The sequence below is a fragment of the Streptopelia decaocto genome (genome assembly GCF_964273445.1).
Source record: "Streptopelia decaocto genome assembly, chromosome: 1".
Taxonomy (NCBI): Eukaryota; Metazoa; Chordata; class Aves; order Columbiformes; family Columbidae; genus Streptopelia; species Streptopelia decaocto.
Genome location: NC_138663.1, coordinates 80,159,695 through 80,177,616, shown reverse-complemented (window position 1 = coordinate 80,177,616; position 17,922 = coordinate 80,159,695). Strand labels below are relative to the sequence as shown.

The window sequence follows — 17,922 nt, the reverse complement described above, 5'->3', positions numbered from 1 at the left end:
TGGGTATGTCACTCCAGTTCTGAACATTACTGTCTTGACCTTAGAACTACTGTAACACATCCCCAAGGCTTAATAAGGCTGAAGAGAAGAATTAGCCATGGCATACTTCGGGAGGGTGCCCTTCTCACACAACGAATTTTATGAAGGACAAGATGGGGACCAAGCATCTTACCCAGTGTACCATACTGGTTCTGCTGGAGAGGTCCGTCTAGGATTTGATCGAATAGTTGATGAAGTCAGCAATGAATTTTTTTTTTATGGTTCATCACATTCACATCATCCTGAAGAAATTTTTTTCCCATTAGATGTCTTTGGTCTGAATGTGCCTGTGCCTGACCAGCAGCTTTGTGGTCAGCCTCCAGCTGCTTCTGGTGAACTTTACCCTGGAAATCCTCTCTCTCACTGGCAGCAAGACACCATGTCACCAACAGTTGGCTTCAGATCTTCTTTACTATCTGATTACACAAACTTCTCTCTAGTGGATCCCTACCCCTACAGCCAAGACAGAGGAATTTATGGAGGGAATAATATAAATCCAGTCACAAATGTGCATCATTCAAATGTGGAAAGAAGCAACACAAATCGGAGTTTTCAGATAGGCGTTGACAGTGTTGATGCTCAGTGTCCCATTTTGTTAAACAACTACCCATTTGGACAAGTGAGAGATGAAAGTGGATATGGAGAAGCTTGTTTAACTGACACTTCCAGAAAATGCAACAAGGAACCTACCTGGCCCAGCAGCTCTGGATATGACAGAGAGGTATTTAAATTTTCTCATATTAACAGTGCTTAAAGTTCTTGATTCTTGTTTCTGTCCTTGCACTTTGTGTATTCACTCACAATGATGCGACATGGATAGGAAGCACTTGATTTAAAGACCTGGTGGAAGATACAACATTCATGCCTTGGGGAAAGCAAAAGCTTTTGCTTGTGTAGAGGGTTTTTCTCATGTGCCTTATGATTCAGCTGTCCAAAAGCAAATGTGAGACTTCTTATTCACTTCACATTTGGTCTTTACTACTTCCAAAGACAGAGATGTAGAGATGTGTCAGGTATATTTTTCCAGTAATTGTGTAACATGATTTCTTGGCAATCAGAATTTCCCACAGTATTTTCGTATCTTTACAAGGATGATGCCCTCAAACAAACAGTACATTATTAGTTAAGAGATTTTTATACAATATGAAAACATTTGAGCATCCTCTTCCTTTGATTCCAATATCTGAAGAGAACCCAGCAGACCATAAAAAATGATTTCTGAAGGGAAGGTGGCTACTCTGGCTAGGTAGTGAGAATTTGATATTGGCAGAATCTCTGCCCTACCTGTTTCACGTTTTAACCAACTTAAAATGTCAATTCATTTCTGCAACTTACCTATTAAAAGACTTAATTTGAAACTAATAGAGCCAGTTTCTGACTTAGTATAAAATGAAGTATCCTCATTGACTCTAATGGAAAATTGCCATTTTACATCAGAAAAGAATCTAGATTATGGTCTAGAATGCTCCAGTAGACTCATTTTGTGGTTCATCGAACCATATAACTACCATGGAGAGATAAGTACAGAAATATGGAGTAAAATGTATTTGAAAGAGGTAACAAATCTTTATGGTCTGATATGAAACCTAAAAAGTAGCAATACATTATGCTGAATCTGTTTTTCTGTTGATCCAGACAATTGTCTCTGTATGTACTTTGGCTGAGATATCTTCATTCTGAGAGATGTGATATACCATGTCCTGCCCTCACCATGTTCTGCATGCACTTATGTGTGCATATATAATTATTTTCTAAAAACAGACATATCTACTATAACTGTGGAAGCTGGATCCTGTGACATAGACTCTGTCTTTTTGAAGCAAATGCTCTCTTTTTTTCCTCCTTCCATCAGGTGTTCGTAGCTCCATTTGTGGCTTTGATGTTTTTAATAATGATGTCTTATGGGAGTCCCATGACTCTCTCTGATGCTATATCTCTCCTAATTTTCTTTCCTTCAAAGTCCTGACATGGAGAAGGAGAAAGAAAATGATAAATCCTCCCTTTCCTCTGTTCCTTGTTAGCATTCTGAATTATTATAGGAATCCTGAAATAGCCTACAGAATACCTCTGCATTGTGAATATTAAAAGACATTGTAGGTTCACCTTCTGCTTTTAACTCCCAGTGATCACAGTATCATAAACCAAAGGAGAAGAGCTTGTTTCTATGTCTGTGAATAAGGAGAACTATAGAGGTAAATATATGCAGACCCAGTCAGATAGGGAGGCAGGTGGGGAAATATACCTGAGGACAGGACCTCTTAAGACTAATCCTGGGTACCACATTTTGGAAATTCAGTGATGAATACAAAAGGAGAGAGGATGAATAGGTGGAGAGACGAAAGGTGGATGATGCTTTTTATTTATGGTAGGAAAACTAAAGGATGCTGGTGGCATGATGAAAAAAACAGCCATCTCATGAGAGAAGGAGATAGTGGGATACAAATGAGCAGGAGGAGATTAAATTGTGGTATGGGAAGAAGAAGTGCTAGAGGAAACAGGCATATAGGAACAGGCACAAACACTTCTGTGACAGAGGAGAGAATTATAGGGGAGGGAAGAGAAGAGATGAGTGAGTCAGGGGCGACTACAATTGAGTGTGTGGGAGGATTTGATTAAGTTAGGGAAGTATTTGAGCTGTTTAGCTAGCAGAGGAAGAAATGGGAGAGAGGAGAGAATTGATTTGTAGCAGAAAAATCGGTGTGGTCACAGGAATTCCTTCAGGGAGAAACAGGCATGTCAGGATAGAAAGAGATCCAAAGCAAGGAGTTGGTAACTGAACCCCAAGATGGTAAAAAAGGGAAAATAAGAGTGAAAGAAAGTCAAGAGAAAGAAGGGTAAAAAAAAAAAGTCTTTGAAAAAGTAAATCCTTACTACTGGGCTGGGAAAAGATAAGGGCTGTGGTGCGACAGGGCTGATGCTGAGTAAGACTGTCAGTATGGTTGCAAAGGTGAAGCACCAGAGCAAAAGAAAGACAAAGAGCACAGATTGGATTGGTGAGGTCCAGGATGACTAGTGCATCTGATGAGTAGGAGATGAGAACCAGGACTGCAGACAGAGTGAAATGGAATAGATGCTGAAACATGGAGATTAGCATTGAGATAAGTCATAGATAGGCAAGATGAAATATTCACATTGCTGAAATCATACTGTCATTCTGATCCTTAGCTCTTAGATGCAATTGTATGGCCCTCGGCTTTATTTTGTGTGTGCTAATCAAAATGCATCCAGTGTAATAAAGGGCATGTTAATTGTATCTGGCCTCATCATCACCAAGTCAGATGTTCAAAAGTACTAAAGAAACTGTCTTCAAAACATACCTGTGAAAAGAGATTTGATTTTGTCTGTATTCAAAAGAAAATGGAAATGGCAGCCTAAAACGTATCCAGTAGGTTTGGCTACTGCATCTACGGTATTTAGAATTGAATGTTTTCAGAATAACTAGCAAGACTTACTTCTTCACACAAGCTCAATCATCAGACCAAACTTCATTATTTCAGTTTGGGTGCTCTAGAAATGAGAAATACACAGTTGTTGTTCATATTTGGGAAGGATGGCTCAGGTGACTTGATTAGCATAATGTGAGAAATCTGTGGATGGAAGAAGATTCTGATCATCCAGGGACACACTCTGTTACTTTCTTCCTCTTGTCATCTGTTCTCTTCATCCACCATTTTCTGTCTGATTCACTGCACACCTTCAGATATTTGCAATGAGTGGAGACTGTAGTCCTGTAGAAAAGCAATGTGTATTTTACATTCATGTGCAATGGGAAGAAATTCATGTTTCTGGACACCTGAAAAGATAAATGACAAAACTAAATCTCTGATCCACTTGATTCATCAATGGAGTTGGAACTATATATCTACTAAGTACACATCTGTCACCAGAATTAATTTGAGTTAGTTAGCAACGGTATGTTAATTCCTTCCATGCAGACTATTACTAGTCTACACAGGATGCATGTTTGCCATTCGGATTCACTCGGAAGAACTGCCAGCAAAGGTGCAGAGAGGCAAGAGGCCTCCTGTGTTGCTTCTGTTTCCTGCAGGAGAGGGTCTGGATTCCAGCTTTGTCTGTCAAGCTCCTTTTTGCCATCCTTTAGTAATTATTTACAGTCACATTCTTCTTCAAGCCGTGAACTGGAGGATTCATGCCCATGTCCTCATGGCTGATTTTCCTTTATTAGTCTTGGGGAATTCTTCTTCCTTGCTTAATTTCTCTCTGTTCCTCCTTCCTCAGTTCCCAAATGCAATTTTTCTCTTTTAATATCTTCAGTCTCATTCAGTGACGTCCCAGCCTCACCTTTTCTTACCCATGGCCTACTTTTTTTAGCTTTTCATTTATCCGCTCTCTCTCTTTTCCGATGTACTTTTTCCACTGTACATGCTTTGTAGTGACAGAACTGGAAGTTGAAGAGGAGCCTTTTTGTGTTGCTGGAAGCAGCAGATTTCCAGTCTTCACTTCTGTGGAAGTCTCCATCCACGGCTCCTGTAGCGTAGTCTCAGGTTGTCCCTCTGTTGCAGCACAGGGCTCGGGTGGTCCTTAGCTCTGCAGAGTCCATGCCAATCTTCTCTTCCTGCTTCTGTCTGCTCACCTCCTCCTGCAGCTCCTTCACCAGCTGCTTGGCACCGCAGCCAGAGCACAGCTCCCACCAGCGAGGCCACCGCTTTCCCCAGCCCCAGGGAGAGGCACCAGACAAACCCTGCAGCCAGGGGCCCGGGCTGCAGCATCCTCCCTCTGGAGCTCCACGTGGGTCAAAATCTCTGCTGTCTATAGGGGCAGTTTCTGCACCCTGTGGCAGAGATCACACCATGTGGCACATCACCACCATCACTGCGTAGTCTTCAGTGCAGGTTCTGGGCTCCCTTTGCACTCCTGCTGCAACAACTGCTGTAGCTTTACCTGTGAGCTGTGCTTCTGCTCCTGGCTGCAGAGCTCACCCACAAACACAGCAATGTCTCTCTGAAGTTGTTCTGGTTTGAATTCCTCCATCTGGACTGTAGAGGTACACAAGGTATTGTATACTACATCCCAGATGCAAACTTCCTGGAGCCTTGTCAATGCATTTTTGTGTAAAACTGTCTACCCTGATGTAAGTGTGATCAGGAATATTGTTTTTTTGTTGTTGTGATTGTTGTTTTGTTTGTGTTGTGGGTTTTTTTTTTTTAGACTACATAATTTTGGGAGGCCATTACTGTTACTAGATTGTTCATAATTTCTAAATAGTAAACCTACACCAGAAATTTTTATTACTATCTGCTGAGGTGTCTAAATGAGGTAGAAAAAAGTGAACTAGGGGAGGTGCTATGTTTTCACTGACTTTTGAAGGAGTTTTTTCAGCAGTCCTTAGAATCAGGAGGTGATGCACTACTAATTTGTATTGCTAAATTTAGTTTCACTATCTTATTTGACACCTCAGGATTATCCATTGTTTTTGCTACCAGACGTCTCAATTTTTCCCTCTATTGATGGTGCCCTGTTATTATCTTTAAATTTCATAAGCACTTCTTTAATGCTTGTGCTATTGTGGTTAATGAAAATACTACATACAATGAGACCTGAGGCTGATGATACCTGTAAAAGGTTTGTAACTTCTGAGCTTTCAGTTCTGCCATTGTGATCTCCCCAGTAGCCAGCTCCCAACAGATCATTCATCTTTTATATTCACCCCATCTTTTAAACTGTGGTTTCCTAGCTGGCTTCTTTTAGTGCATATTGTACTTAGTTGTCCAGAAATTTGCTTTATGTTATAAATTTTTGCAAATTTACATACTTGTATATAAATTCTTATTAAAATAATTTTTAAAAACATATTTTGCCATATCTGAATGTCCCCTTCTGTGACATGTCGTTAGTTCCTTCTCTTTCTGAAGGGTTTAAAAGTTGGTGTCTCATGTGAGCATTGTACATACCTCTCTGTACAACAGGAGAATGGGATTGTGGATATACCACTATTAAGCTCCTTCCTAGAGATAACATTCTGACTGAAAGGTATTGTAGCAAACAGACAAGGGGGGCGGGGTGCTTTGACCCAAAAAGTAGCTCAGACCTCTGTTCTCCAAGTTTAGAGAAAGTATCCGGGGATTTTTAGTGTTCAACAGAATACACTGGCTTCCTGTTGTCTGTCTTAGGGACTTACTTACCTGACAGGTTTATGGAGTTTGAAGGGAGTCCCCTCTCCCTTTTGTAAACTAAACACTCATCTTCTGCATTTATAGTTATCTGTGCTCTGACACTAGGTGAATTTTGAAAGTTTTGCCTGGAATTCCTTATATTCTGAATGGAGGGGGAAAAATATTTTTTTTTTCTCTCTGAAAGCATTTAGAGTGCAGTCAAAATGGGCTTATTTGTACTTACTTGGAGCTCCATCAAATCAGGGGAGGGATGATAAGGTATGAAAGTTAGTTCTCATGGAACCAAATGCAAGGTATGCCTTATGCTACTTCTGCTTGTTATCTAATTAACTGAGCTCTGTTTTTTCTGATGTCATTTTGGTATTTTTAGGCTACATGTTGGTCTATCCAACTGGTTGAAGCAAATCAAGGAAGTAATGAAAACACAGTTGCTTTTTGCAATGCAGTGGAGAAGTAAGTAATAAACGCCCCAACACCTTTATTCAGCCAACTATGACATTCCACTTACATTAATTGTAATGGTTATCCCTGCATTCCTGAACAGTGCCATAATTCCAGTATCCACTTAAATCTGGAAATGCTTCTAATTTTGGTTTAAAGATTAAAATCCACAAAGGATTATTAATTCTGAAAATATTTTCTGCTTTAGCTGTGCCGTTTATCAGTGATAAGTACAGTTAAGTCTTCAGTGTTGATGGTTTATAGTGTGTGAAACTTAAGATCCATTTTCTGCCACTGTCTTGGATGATAATAGTGCCTGTGTAGCTTGGAGCAGGAGCTGACTGAAAACAGAATTACTACATCCTGTCATGATGAAAAGTGAGACATAGCAAGCGACAAAAACAGCTTTAATTATTGTTTATCGTTACAGTTAATAGCGTGGCTTAATGGGATAGAACTCTTTTTACTTAATCTTCAGAAAAAGAAATTGTGTTGAAATCCAAGAGCACTAAGAAATACAAGTTTTTAGACCATCTGTGCAGATTCATTTTCCTGTGTAGATATTCACTGATCACACTATCAAGTTGTTAGCACAAATGCCTGCTTTTCCCCCCAGAAAAGTAGCTGGAAAATGGAATGCCTTTTTTTTTTTTTTTTTCTAATTAGACTTTAATGAATCAGCTGTATTCAGGATCAGCCAAGCCTGCTTCTCTACAAGTTAAAAAAAAAATCCAGTTTGGTGATGCCCTGAAATTAACAGCGAATATATTACATATTCATACAGGGTGGGCAGTCAGCTTAAAAACATACTCATTCACGTGTGGTTTTTTTCCTTTTTTTTTTTTTTTTTTTACCCCACAGTTCATCAGTCTGAACCTCAACCCTGTTCTACTAGCATCAGATGCATGAAGTCACATTCCACATGACAGGCTTTCCTCTAAGATATTCAGATTTTTTTTGATGTCCCAACATTCTACATTTAAGTTGGTGCTACAATTACAGGAAAAGCTTTTGATTGATTTTTTTTTTTTTTTTTAAATAAATGAGGTTGCTTACAGGGCTATAAAGATGAACATAATGAAGCCATTTCTGTTTTGCAGCAACTTCTTCAGTGCGCATTCCTAGCAAATACTCTTAAAAAGAAAGTAAGAGAGATCTTTGCTTTTCTTCTATCAAATAAATGATAAAGCATTCTTAGAACTAAATATTACAGCAAACCAAAGACCAAAAAATGTCATAAGCTTGCAAATAACTAACATATTCAGTCTTGCCAAATGAGCATCCTTCCAGTCCCCAAAGAATCTCAATAACTGGCAGTTTCATACATCAGAGGCAAGATGTATAATTCAAACCCTATGTCATGCAGACTTGCACCTCCAGCACGTAGCTCAAATAGAAACCCATCATGTTTTTCTCTAGGTAATATTTGTGCAGGTAGTATCGAAGCATTTCATTGTACACAACTGTAAAGCTGTTTTAAAAATCCTTTTATCAGGTTACTTCCACAATTATGGACATGGATATAGTGAACATTCATCCATGGGTGGCTTCAAAATACATCCAAAAGAGAGTTTGATACCAGAAGGTGCCAGGGTTCAATGGAGCAAAATGCCGAGTTCCTCCACCTCCTACTGACTTCAAGGATGTGCTGTGCAATGCAGAGAAATACACAGGGTTATGAAATGCTGAGAAATAGTAAATCCCTATAAATGTTAGTACTTTCTCTATACGTTGAGTTGTTGCAGCACAGAAAGCAAGTAGCACAAGATTTTCTTCATGTACTACTTGAGCAGTATTTGAGTGACACCTTGGAAGAGCTAACCTTTCAAAATGTTGTGATGAGCATCTGTCGCCCACCTGCTTGGGCCAGAAACCCTTTAATCACTTGAAAATGATAGATGGCCATAAATGAGCAACTGTTTCTGGACCTGTGCATTTTTATCTGCAAAGCATATGAAGAAAATTTCCGTCCCGGCATTATCCTAACATATAGATAGTGAGGAGGTCGGGAAGAAAATTAAGTTTGCTTAGTTTTGAAAGGACTGCCAGTAACTTGAGGATGTGATTCACATCCCACATGTGTATGTAGCCCATTAATTTAATGCTGGAAAAAGGGTTGTGAAGTTTCCAGCCTTATTCAGTCTTTGGCCTTCTTACAGAAGCAGGTTACAAGAGTGAATTTGGTGATAGGAAAAAGCTTAATGTGTACCTTGCTCACAAAGAAAATAGACTGACATCAACAACATAGGTCACCAAAGCAGCCTCTGTGCTATAATGATTTTTCACCATGAGTATAAATCCATCTCATGTACTGGAGGTATTGTCAAGCCTCATTTCTTCCTACCCCACTGAAACATCATGCCCGCTGGCTTTTCATTATAAGAAATGGGCTGCTTCATTGGATTATTAATTTTGGAAGCCTAGTCTTTTCTTCCTTCTCATGCTTTAGAAATACGTGGCATAAAAGAGGCATTCATACTTTTGTTTAAGAGACTTGGGTGGCAGCCCTGAGGCAGGAGGTAACATAGTAATGAAGAACTTTATGTGAGAGAACTATGGTTCAAAATACACTGCAATCAGAGACAGTATAAAGTGCTGCCAACTCAGAAGCTACAAAATGCTGCTTGAATTAACAAACAAAAAATAATGCAGTATGCTTAGTACAGCATGTTTTAGTTTAGCTGCTAAAATATTCAGGCCAATTAGTGAAATGTAAAGCTTCAGCTGATGTAATACAATATGTACCCTTACCTGCAGCTGCAAAGTGTATTTGCTTAAAAAGCAAGTTTAATCTCAGCTGACAGGCATAATACCTGTGACCAGTGTTCATTTTGAAATGGTATCTCAGGAGGAATTAGTTTCTGCAAGTCTTTGGTAATTGAAAGGAGGAAGTGCAATATATTTTATAGGTAATGATATATAAGATCAGAGGGACTCAATGACTGTAGCCGTTATTCCTCTCTACAGACATGTACATAAATACCGAGGGTTTTAGTAATGAGGATTTCAGATTGGATTCTAGAGCACTGTGGAAATAGGGAGTTTTAAAGATTTTGCATAGAAAGCATGTTCATGTATTCATTTTGACCAGCTGTCCTAGTCACAGCTGTCTGTGCACATGCTCTTGGTTAGTTTTATGTTAAAGCTCTGCTATTTAGGCACATATTTGAGCACCCTCATTTCTTCTGTGCTCAATGTACAATGAAGTCTGTGTTTAAACTCCTTTTGGCTTCACTGAGGTCAGGCTCACCAGTGATTCTGTGAAGTGCATGAAGATTGTACTGATAGTTTTCCTGTTAAGTAAAAGGTATAGTTATATGTATGCTATCTGAAATGTAGTTATCTTACTAATGTATGAAAAGAAAGCTTGGGTTGCTACTGTTTTCCCCTCTGCACAAAGTTTTGTTACTAACAGCTATTAATATGTACTATTATTATTATTATTAAAGGTATCTTGTAAAATTTTGGCTTGCTCTTACAAAAGAACTGAAATGCATACCTGTTTAGACCTAAGTTCATCACACATTCTTTCCAGAATAAGAAACGCCTATCCTGCTTTTGACTTGAAGACAAACACTGGGAAAATCTGGAGTGTCACAACAAGGTTCCCAGAGCATATCCTTGGAGAATCAAAATTCAAAATCAGCGTTTGGACAGATTTTTCACCATATCCTCTACTTCTTACGCAACATGGTAAGTGATTGGGGTGTTCATATCCTTGCACAATTCAGTTCCATGGAGATGATAACAAAATGCATTTGTTACTGGGAAAGATATTTGGAAGGCAAGCCTTCTGTGAGTCTTGAGTGCATACTTTGTCAGACATATTCAGTATATTCGAAGTAAAATGAAAATCACATTAAAATATGTGAACTTTGCTGGTGTGTAGATCTCTACTTTCTTTAATCACAATTGGGACCAATTCTGGCAGTTGCAAATGGGCCATCATTTAGACTTTTATCCAGAAGGAATTTAAGCTTGTGCCTAATTAAAAGTGTAGTGGTAGTCTCCATATAGTCATGCAACTTTTCACAGCCTTGGCCCTGTTTCTGAATCCAAGACTTAACAGTCTGCACTTGCTAAGACTCCTCTGCACCCAAGGTTATGTACAGGTCAGAGGAAGTACACATAGGTCATAAAATGAAAGTAGAAATTCCAACAAGGTGGAAAAAGTGGAGAATAATTAAGGGTTAGAACAGTTTGTGCAGAGAGGTTGTGGAGTCTCCATCCCTGGAGGTTTATAACGTCTTACAGGACAAAACCCTGAAAAACTGGCCTGAATTTAGTGTTGGCCCTCCTCTGCAGAGGAGGCTGGACTAGATGGACATAATGAGGTCCTTCCCAACCTAAATTATTTTGTCACTAGTGGCTGTGGGAAGCTACCATGGCTCCTGTGCATCCTGTATCTATGTTAAATGGGAGGATCTTTGATTCTAGCTCTGCTAATTTTTATTACTTAAAACATAAATGCAAAAATGAAATAAATAATCTTCCCCCTCTCTTCCTGTGCTGTTTCTTTAAGTGATAGTGTTTTTTTAATGAATATTTTCTTCAGTTGTCAAATAATTATTTGGCTTTAACAGGCTGAGTATTAGTTTGTTTGACGGGTTGAAAGCTGAAAATCCAAAGCTCTACAGAATGTCAGTCAATATATATTAAAAAAAAAACTTCATAAATAACTTAGCCAAGATTTACACATTTTTTCATACAAGTTTGTTTGCTTAATTTGAGAGCATCTATAATACACAGTTATTGGAAAGGCTGGAAAAATAGGAGGTTGTATCCTCTCAAACCAATATTTTATAGATTCCATGAAACAAAGGGCCAAAGATCTTGTGACATTCAGACCTGATGGTAGTATTTCCAGCACTCCTGTCAGCTAGGCAAGGGATCTACACTTAAGTTACCTGTAATGCAAAAGTCTTAACTGCTGGCAAATGTTTTATCATACAGCATCATTTACTCTACATATTGTTTGATTTTCAGTCTGCTTTACTTTATTTTAAAAAATGTTAAAACTGAAGGCGATATAAGAAACAGCCCCTATTCATAACTCTCTTACAGACTACGTAAACAATAAGATATAGTTAAAGTGGGGGGAGTGAGTACACTTTTTGCCTCATCTAATACAAAGAATTGTTCAGTCATGCAAAAATATTTGGCAGAGAATGGAAAGCCAAATGGGTCTGTGGAGTGCAAGTGAATGATACTAGTGAATTTCAGATTTTTTCCAACAAGTGACCTGAAAAAAGTGCATGTTAAATTTTTAATTTAAGATTCTGTGCCATTCTTCTTTTTCTGGTGTGTATAAATTTAGCATATGGGCGCTGCAGTTTACATGTCAAAACAGCTATGAGGAGCTGCTTTTGTGTTGTCAAAAGGCTAGGTGTTCGTAACAAGCAAAACTGGTAGGAAAAGTTTAATCAAAATGGCTTTCTAAGAAAAATGGCTTTGTGAAGAAAATTAAAATTTTCAGAAGGACCTTTTGAATCCATTGACACATATGTTTTTCCTTGAGGAAAACCAAACCAAAGCAAAAACCAGGCTAGCTGTGGTTAACCAGCTCTGTTTTATTTCAGCCTTGTTTTTTGTCACAGCCTCATCCCCTAGAAATGTCAGCTGTTCTCTGAAGCTTTTTTCGGTATCACATTCCCTTAAACTTCCCTGCAAAAACAATTTTGCATTTCCTGGTTTGTTCTAAAATAATAGCATGGCAACTCTGAAACAGATTTTTCAGTATGAATTGGCCGTGCTGGATGACTGGGTAATTCAGAATGCCGTTAAACCAAATTGAGCTGGTTGGTTAAGCTCCATCTGCAGCTGTTGTCTGAATGGGCCTGGAACAGTGTAAATTAGTCAACACACAGTCTGGGTTCCATGTTTAGTTTCTGGGGTTTTGCATGTAACTGTAGGTAGCGTCCATTTCTGTTCACTTTAAGGTTCACTTAAAGTTTCTAATAAAGATTTCTTACAGCTGCTAATTATGAAGCAATAAACACCATGTAGGAAAAACTGAAAGGAAAATCTGCTTTGGCTTTTCTGTTATCAGTTACAGACAATGAAATTACCTGACAGTCGTGGAGGAAGTCCAGACTTTATTTTGCATTTTAAAACCATCTTGGTACATGAAATGAAGATTTTTCACTGAAGAGTCAGGTCTTCTTTCTGCTAGAGAGAGGTATCTCAGACTTGCATCATCAGTTCTGGTGTAGTATGCTCTGCATGTCTGTGAAGAGCAAATTTACCAGACACATTTGCAGTTTGACTGCCAAATTATGCAGCTATTGTTTTCAATTTTTTTGATCAGGTCTTCTAAAATGCACAGAGAGAGTGTATTGGCAGGGTTGGAAAATGGCTTAAAAAGCTGAAGTAGCGCTGGGGAAAATGCTCAAAATGCTAGAATATTTCTGAACAGCAGATTGTACTAATTTACATAGAACTCAGTTTATATGCGTTACATATGAGATATGTAATAATATAGTATATAATTATATACTATTACAATGTCACTACACATAATATTAAATAACATTAACATACAATATATTGTGTATATAATACATATATTAAAATGCATGTGAGAATTAATTTACCTCTTGATTATGGCTAAAAACACATGCGCAGTAGAAACAATAGCAAGTAAAATTCTGGAGCCTTCTTGGGTCATGAGTAGCAACAGAGCCAACTTTTGCATCAGGCCATGTTTGCACATGGGAAATGTACCAAGATACTCATCAGGGAAATTAAAAAAGAAAAAAAGGCTATTTTTCTCTTTCACTTGGGAAAATTGCTTAGCTCTTCATTTCAGCAACCTAAAAAATTACTAATTTTCTCCAAATGGACATAGATTCTATGACTTGTTTTAAAGCATTTGAAGTGAAATTAAAAAAAAAAAAAAATCAGGTGTGGCTTGATCTAATTCCTCTTGATGGAGCTAGTTTGCAGCAGTAGTTAGGAATTGCGAAGAAATTCTTATTTTCTTTGCTCAGGTATCTAACCTGGAATTCTCTAGCAAGCTACTATTAATTTTTCTTGCTATCTTTATTTACAGCTGGCTGTATCACTCATGACTTAATTGTAGAGATCCTCCGTTCCACAAATCGATACCCAGTCCAGGAGGAATGTCTCCTAAGTGTCTGTGGATCTGATGAATTCTTGCAAAAGTAAGTATCTCATTAAGAGATGTTATTGAGTATGCATTGTGTAATATAAGCTGTGCATTTAATGCACTCTGCTTACATGCCATCTAAACAGAAACACAGGCAGAGTTAGAGTATTGTGTTCCAAATACTTAATGTATGGTTTCTGAAACTCCCAGAACATGTGGTACTTATGTTCTACAGAGATGACAGTGTGCTCTAGTGCAAGGCTTCAAATCATGGCTCTTTTATATGAGCTTTGTGCAGCCTTGAATAATTTGTTTCACTCCCTTGCTCGTCTGGTCTTTCTCATCTGTAGTACAAGCATCAAGCTACTTCCGATACCTCACAGGAATGTTATAAGCATGAGGGAATATGCATATCCTCAAAGAAGGAAATTACCAAAGAGAGGAGAAACAGTATTACACAGCCGCATAGCAGGTCATTTTTCTTCATATCCAGTTGCAACAGTAGTAAAACAAATGAAGTCACCACTTTGATGCTGACTGCAAGTGGAAGAAAAGCACATACATACAAACAGGTCTTTCTGAATGTATGTAGTCTACAAGCAAGAAAGTAAATACTCTGGTTTGCATTAATTCTGGTGAACTCTTGTGGTGGTTGAAAGCACTGCTGGACTCAGCTAGTTGTTTCTTGCCCTCTGGCGCTTAAATTCAGCTGTCAGCAAAAGTGAGCAGATTTTGTGTTGAAGCAGCTAAGTGCAGGCTCTTGTTGTCAGCTGTGCTGTGGGGATGGTGACTTTCAGCAGAAGGGGAGAAGCTGGCAGCTCTCTGTGGTAACATGCTAGGCTGGCACTGCAGGAATCACAGCTCATCTGTTAGGGATATAAAAATGAATTGGATAAAATAGTATATGTCTATAATTGAAAGGGAAATTTTTATAATTGAAGCAGTCATATTTGCAGTATAGTGTAAAGTTTACCTGAACTAGCCCAAAGCAAGTCAGCTTGATTAATGGAAGTGATGTAGTTGCAAGAGCAAGTGTCACACTGTGGAAATTAGCTTTGCTCTGTAGCCAGCTTGGACACTTCTACTCTTACAGGTCAAATGTTCAGATGTTTATTATGAATTATACTTTGCAGCTAAAGATAGAGACTTGGCCATTTCTGAGCCCACTCTTGTTCGAATCTCCATAAATCAGCAGCTGGTACAGCAGAGCACTGTGTGAAGCATTATGGCGCTGGAACTGCTGAGCAGATAATCAGGTCATACATGGATTTGTTAATTACATAAGACGGCTGGCACTTTTTTTTTCTTTTTTTTTTTTTTTTTAATTTTTCAAGTCTCCTCATTTCAAACTAATTGCTAAAGAAAAGGGAAATAATGAGTCATTGTATTGAGGGTGAGCTGAGTGCATTTCAGTACAGTGTACAGTATGTTCTAAACAGTTTTATTTTCACTATTGGGAAGAGCGCATCAATAGTGGACTGTTTAAATTCCTGCACTTGCAGAACCTCTGCACGTCTCATTAGCAGTGAAACAAGGTCAATAATGTTCTCAGCTTTTTTGCTTTGTGCCTTCACTGTTGTGCAGAAAGCACTGAGCTGCGTTTCTGGCTTCAGTAGCTCGTAACTCTATGCTATGCCGTACTTTCAGCTCCCTTTACTCTGCCGCCTCATAAGTGTCCTGTATCTGAAATTTGAAACCCCAGACGGTAACGATCCCTTGAGTAGCTTAACATGGCCTGCAGAGTTGCCTCAGGGTGAAATTTTTCCTATGTTAGTGCTATCTTTTAGTGCAAACTGCTTTCTTCCCGCTGTTGTTAACAGTGATTTGATGTACTTGTCCAGAGCTCTTCCCCAAAAGAGTATTTGGAAATAATTCAGGGATGAATTCCAGTAGAAGTTCCCCAAGTTAGAGACAGCAAAGGGGATAAATACTGTGCTGCTCTGGCTTCACTGTAATCCAAAAACCCTCAAGTGAAGCTGAGACAGTGACATGATGAATTGCTCTTAGACCAGAGTGATTTAGTGAACCAGACAATGTTCTGAAGATGTGTCAAAAGCTCTCTTTTATTATTATATTGGACTGTGTTAATGAGCACTTCACACTGCTTCCTGCAGAAGCACCTGAAAGACTTGATGATTTCTGGAATCCATTTACCTTTGAATGAGACAGGGAAAAAATACTTGGATGCTTATGACCATTTCACTCAACACCACAAGATTTCATCATCCATTATTCCTTCCTGAGGAGATGTCTTTGAGCTTCACATCCTATCTGACTCACAAGTAGAATATCAGATTTTGAATATCCAAATTTTAAAAAACATCAGAAGGCTGCGTGAAGGCTATAGGTCAGTCCATAGTTAATAGATCCACCTGTGAAATTCTGATTGGGAGTTTCATTTGGTTTCTGGTCTTTAAGTTCCATTTTGTTTACTGATCAAGAATCCTGGCCTTGGCCTAACCTGCAGGCTTTCTTTTTTTACCTAAGCTTCCTTTTCTCTCTTCCTTTACCTAGGCTTTCCTTTTCTTGCAGCACCTGGAGAAGCTATCAGGAGACATTGTCACCCTTCCCTGCCCCTTCTGTCTCTATCAGTAACTGCACAAGTCACTTCACTAGTTGATTTGCTGCAGTTCCTTGCTGAGATGTTCAGTGCATCTGGAAGCATAACCCCATCTGAAAGACAGAGACTCTTTGAAAGCATAGAGGAGTAAAACCTTATCTATGTCATCAGTTTTAATAACTGTTCATGGAAGTTTCTGGTTTTCATACGTATCCATAGACCCTTCTTCTCTTGGTTTTCCAGCTGCGCGTGTGCTCTCCATTCCCTTACACTTACACTGTTCGTGATCATCTTTTATTTCTTGGAGCACCATCTGCTGTTTCTAAAAATTATTTGCCTTACCCTCCTGTCATCCAAACCTTCTCCATCTACCCTTAAGTCTTGCTCTCACGGTTCTCTGTCTTTCCTTAGATTTAGAATGGGTGCCCCTAAGAATGATTTTGTGATACCCTTCATGAAAGTTGTTATATAAAAATAAATTGAATTGGGGTTAAACAGCCTGTGTCAAATAACTCCTAGCTCTCAATACCAGAAGCAAGCCAAAACCAACCCTTCTCATGTGACAGCAATTAATCAATCCTTCATTTAGACTTTTCTGCCTTTAGAGCTACAGGCCAGAGCATCCTAAAATGCCTAATAAGACAAAGCACATCTCCCCCCGCTTTTTTTTTTTAAATCGATCTGTCTGTTAGCAAGAGGTTGCAGTAATGCAGATCCAGCAAAGGAATGTAGTCCAAGGGTATTTATAAGCTTTATTTCTAAACATGCCTTTTTTTTTTTTCAAGGCATCAGATTTTGTAAAGGATCTTTTCATATGTATTTTTAGTTCCATCCACACTCTACCACAGTGTAATTTGCATACTTACTGATTACTGCTTTGCAGTTTAGCCAACAGAGTGAGCAGGGGTATGGAATAGAAAAGTCTAAATGCTTATCATTTATGCTCACATGCTTGCCTGTGACCTTATTGATGACATTATTTTCATTACTAATTCTATTCTGTGAGAACTGACATCTAAATAGGAATTGGTTTTCACTCAAAGTGAAATTTAAACTATTAATTATACACTGGGCAGAGTTATGTTCATGCAGATTGGGATCATAAGAAGCAAGCACCTTTTGGATGAATATGTTCTTTTAAAAAAAAATAAATTCATTTTCTCTTGTCACTGTAGCTTAAGTTTCTCGTTCAGAGATGCTGTTCAACTGAGTCCTTTTTTTTTAAAAAAAAAAAAAAAAAGAAAAAAAAGTCTGATTGAACTACATTAGGATTTGGAGTTTGTAGTACATCAGAGAACCTTGATGTGGGTAACCAAATCATCTAGTGGTGAGAGATTCTCAAGAGGCTGAGGGATTTTTCCCTTTCTCTGCTTCTGATATGATGTGGGACCACAGGCAAGTCACTTTACTTTGACCATTTTATTACCTTGTCTCTTAAAGACAAAGACTGCCTTTTACTTTATGCTTTTGTCATGGCATTCTGATCAAAACAGTATTCTCCACATAGTAATTCCAGCAGAAAATAGGGGGAAAACTGTTGAGTTAATAATGTTGTGCTTTTTTATTTGTGTTTCCTTCACAGAGCTCAGAATGCTGTAAACCAGTTACTAGTAATTATGCCATATTCCGAAGGGGACTAT

General features: G+C 38.5%; 1 protein-coding gene across 3 annotated transcripts in view; it reads left to right on the top strand.

Annotated features, from left to right (window-relative positions):
* PIK3C2G (phosphatidylinositol-4-phosphate 3-kinase catalytic subunit type 2 gamma) overlaps positions 1-17,922 on the top strand; it is a 255,904-nt gene that overhangs the window by 10,081 nt on the left and 227,901 nt on the right. For all 3 annotated transcript variants that reach the window (XR_014184867.1, XM_082061159.1, XM_082061158.1), the window contains exons 3-6: positions 1-760; positions 6,544-6,626; positions 10,150-10,307; positions 13,666-13,777. Coding sequence is in view for 2 of the 3 variants with exons in the window: in XM_082061159.1 (XP_081917285.1) it covers positions 98-760; positions 6,544-6,626; positions 10,150-10,307; positions 13,666-13,777 (1,016 nt within the window). In the remaining variant the exon portion in view is untranslated. The remainder of the gene's footprint in view (positions 761-6,543; positions 6,627-10,149; positions 10,308-13,665; positions 13,778-17,922) is intronic.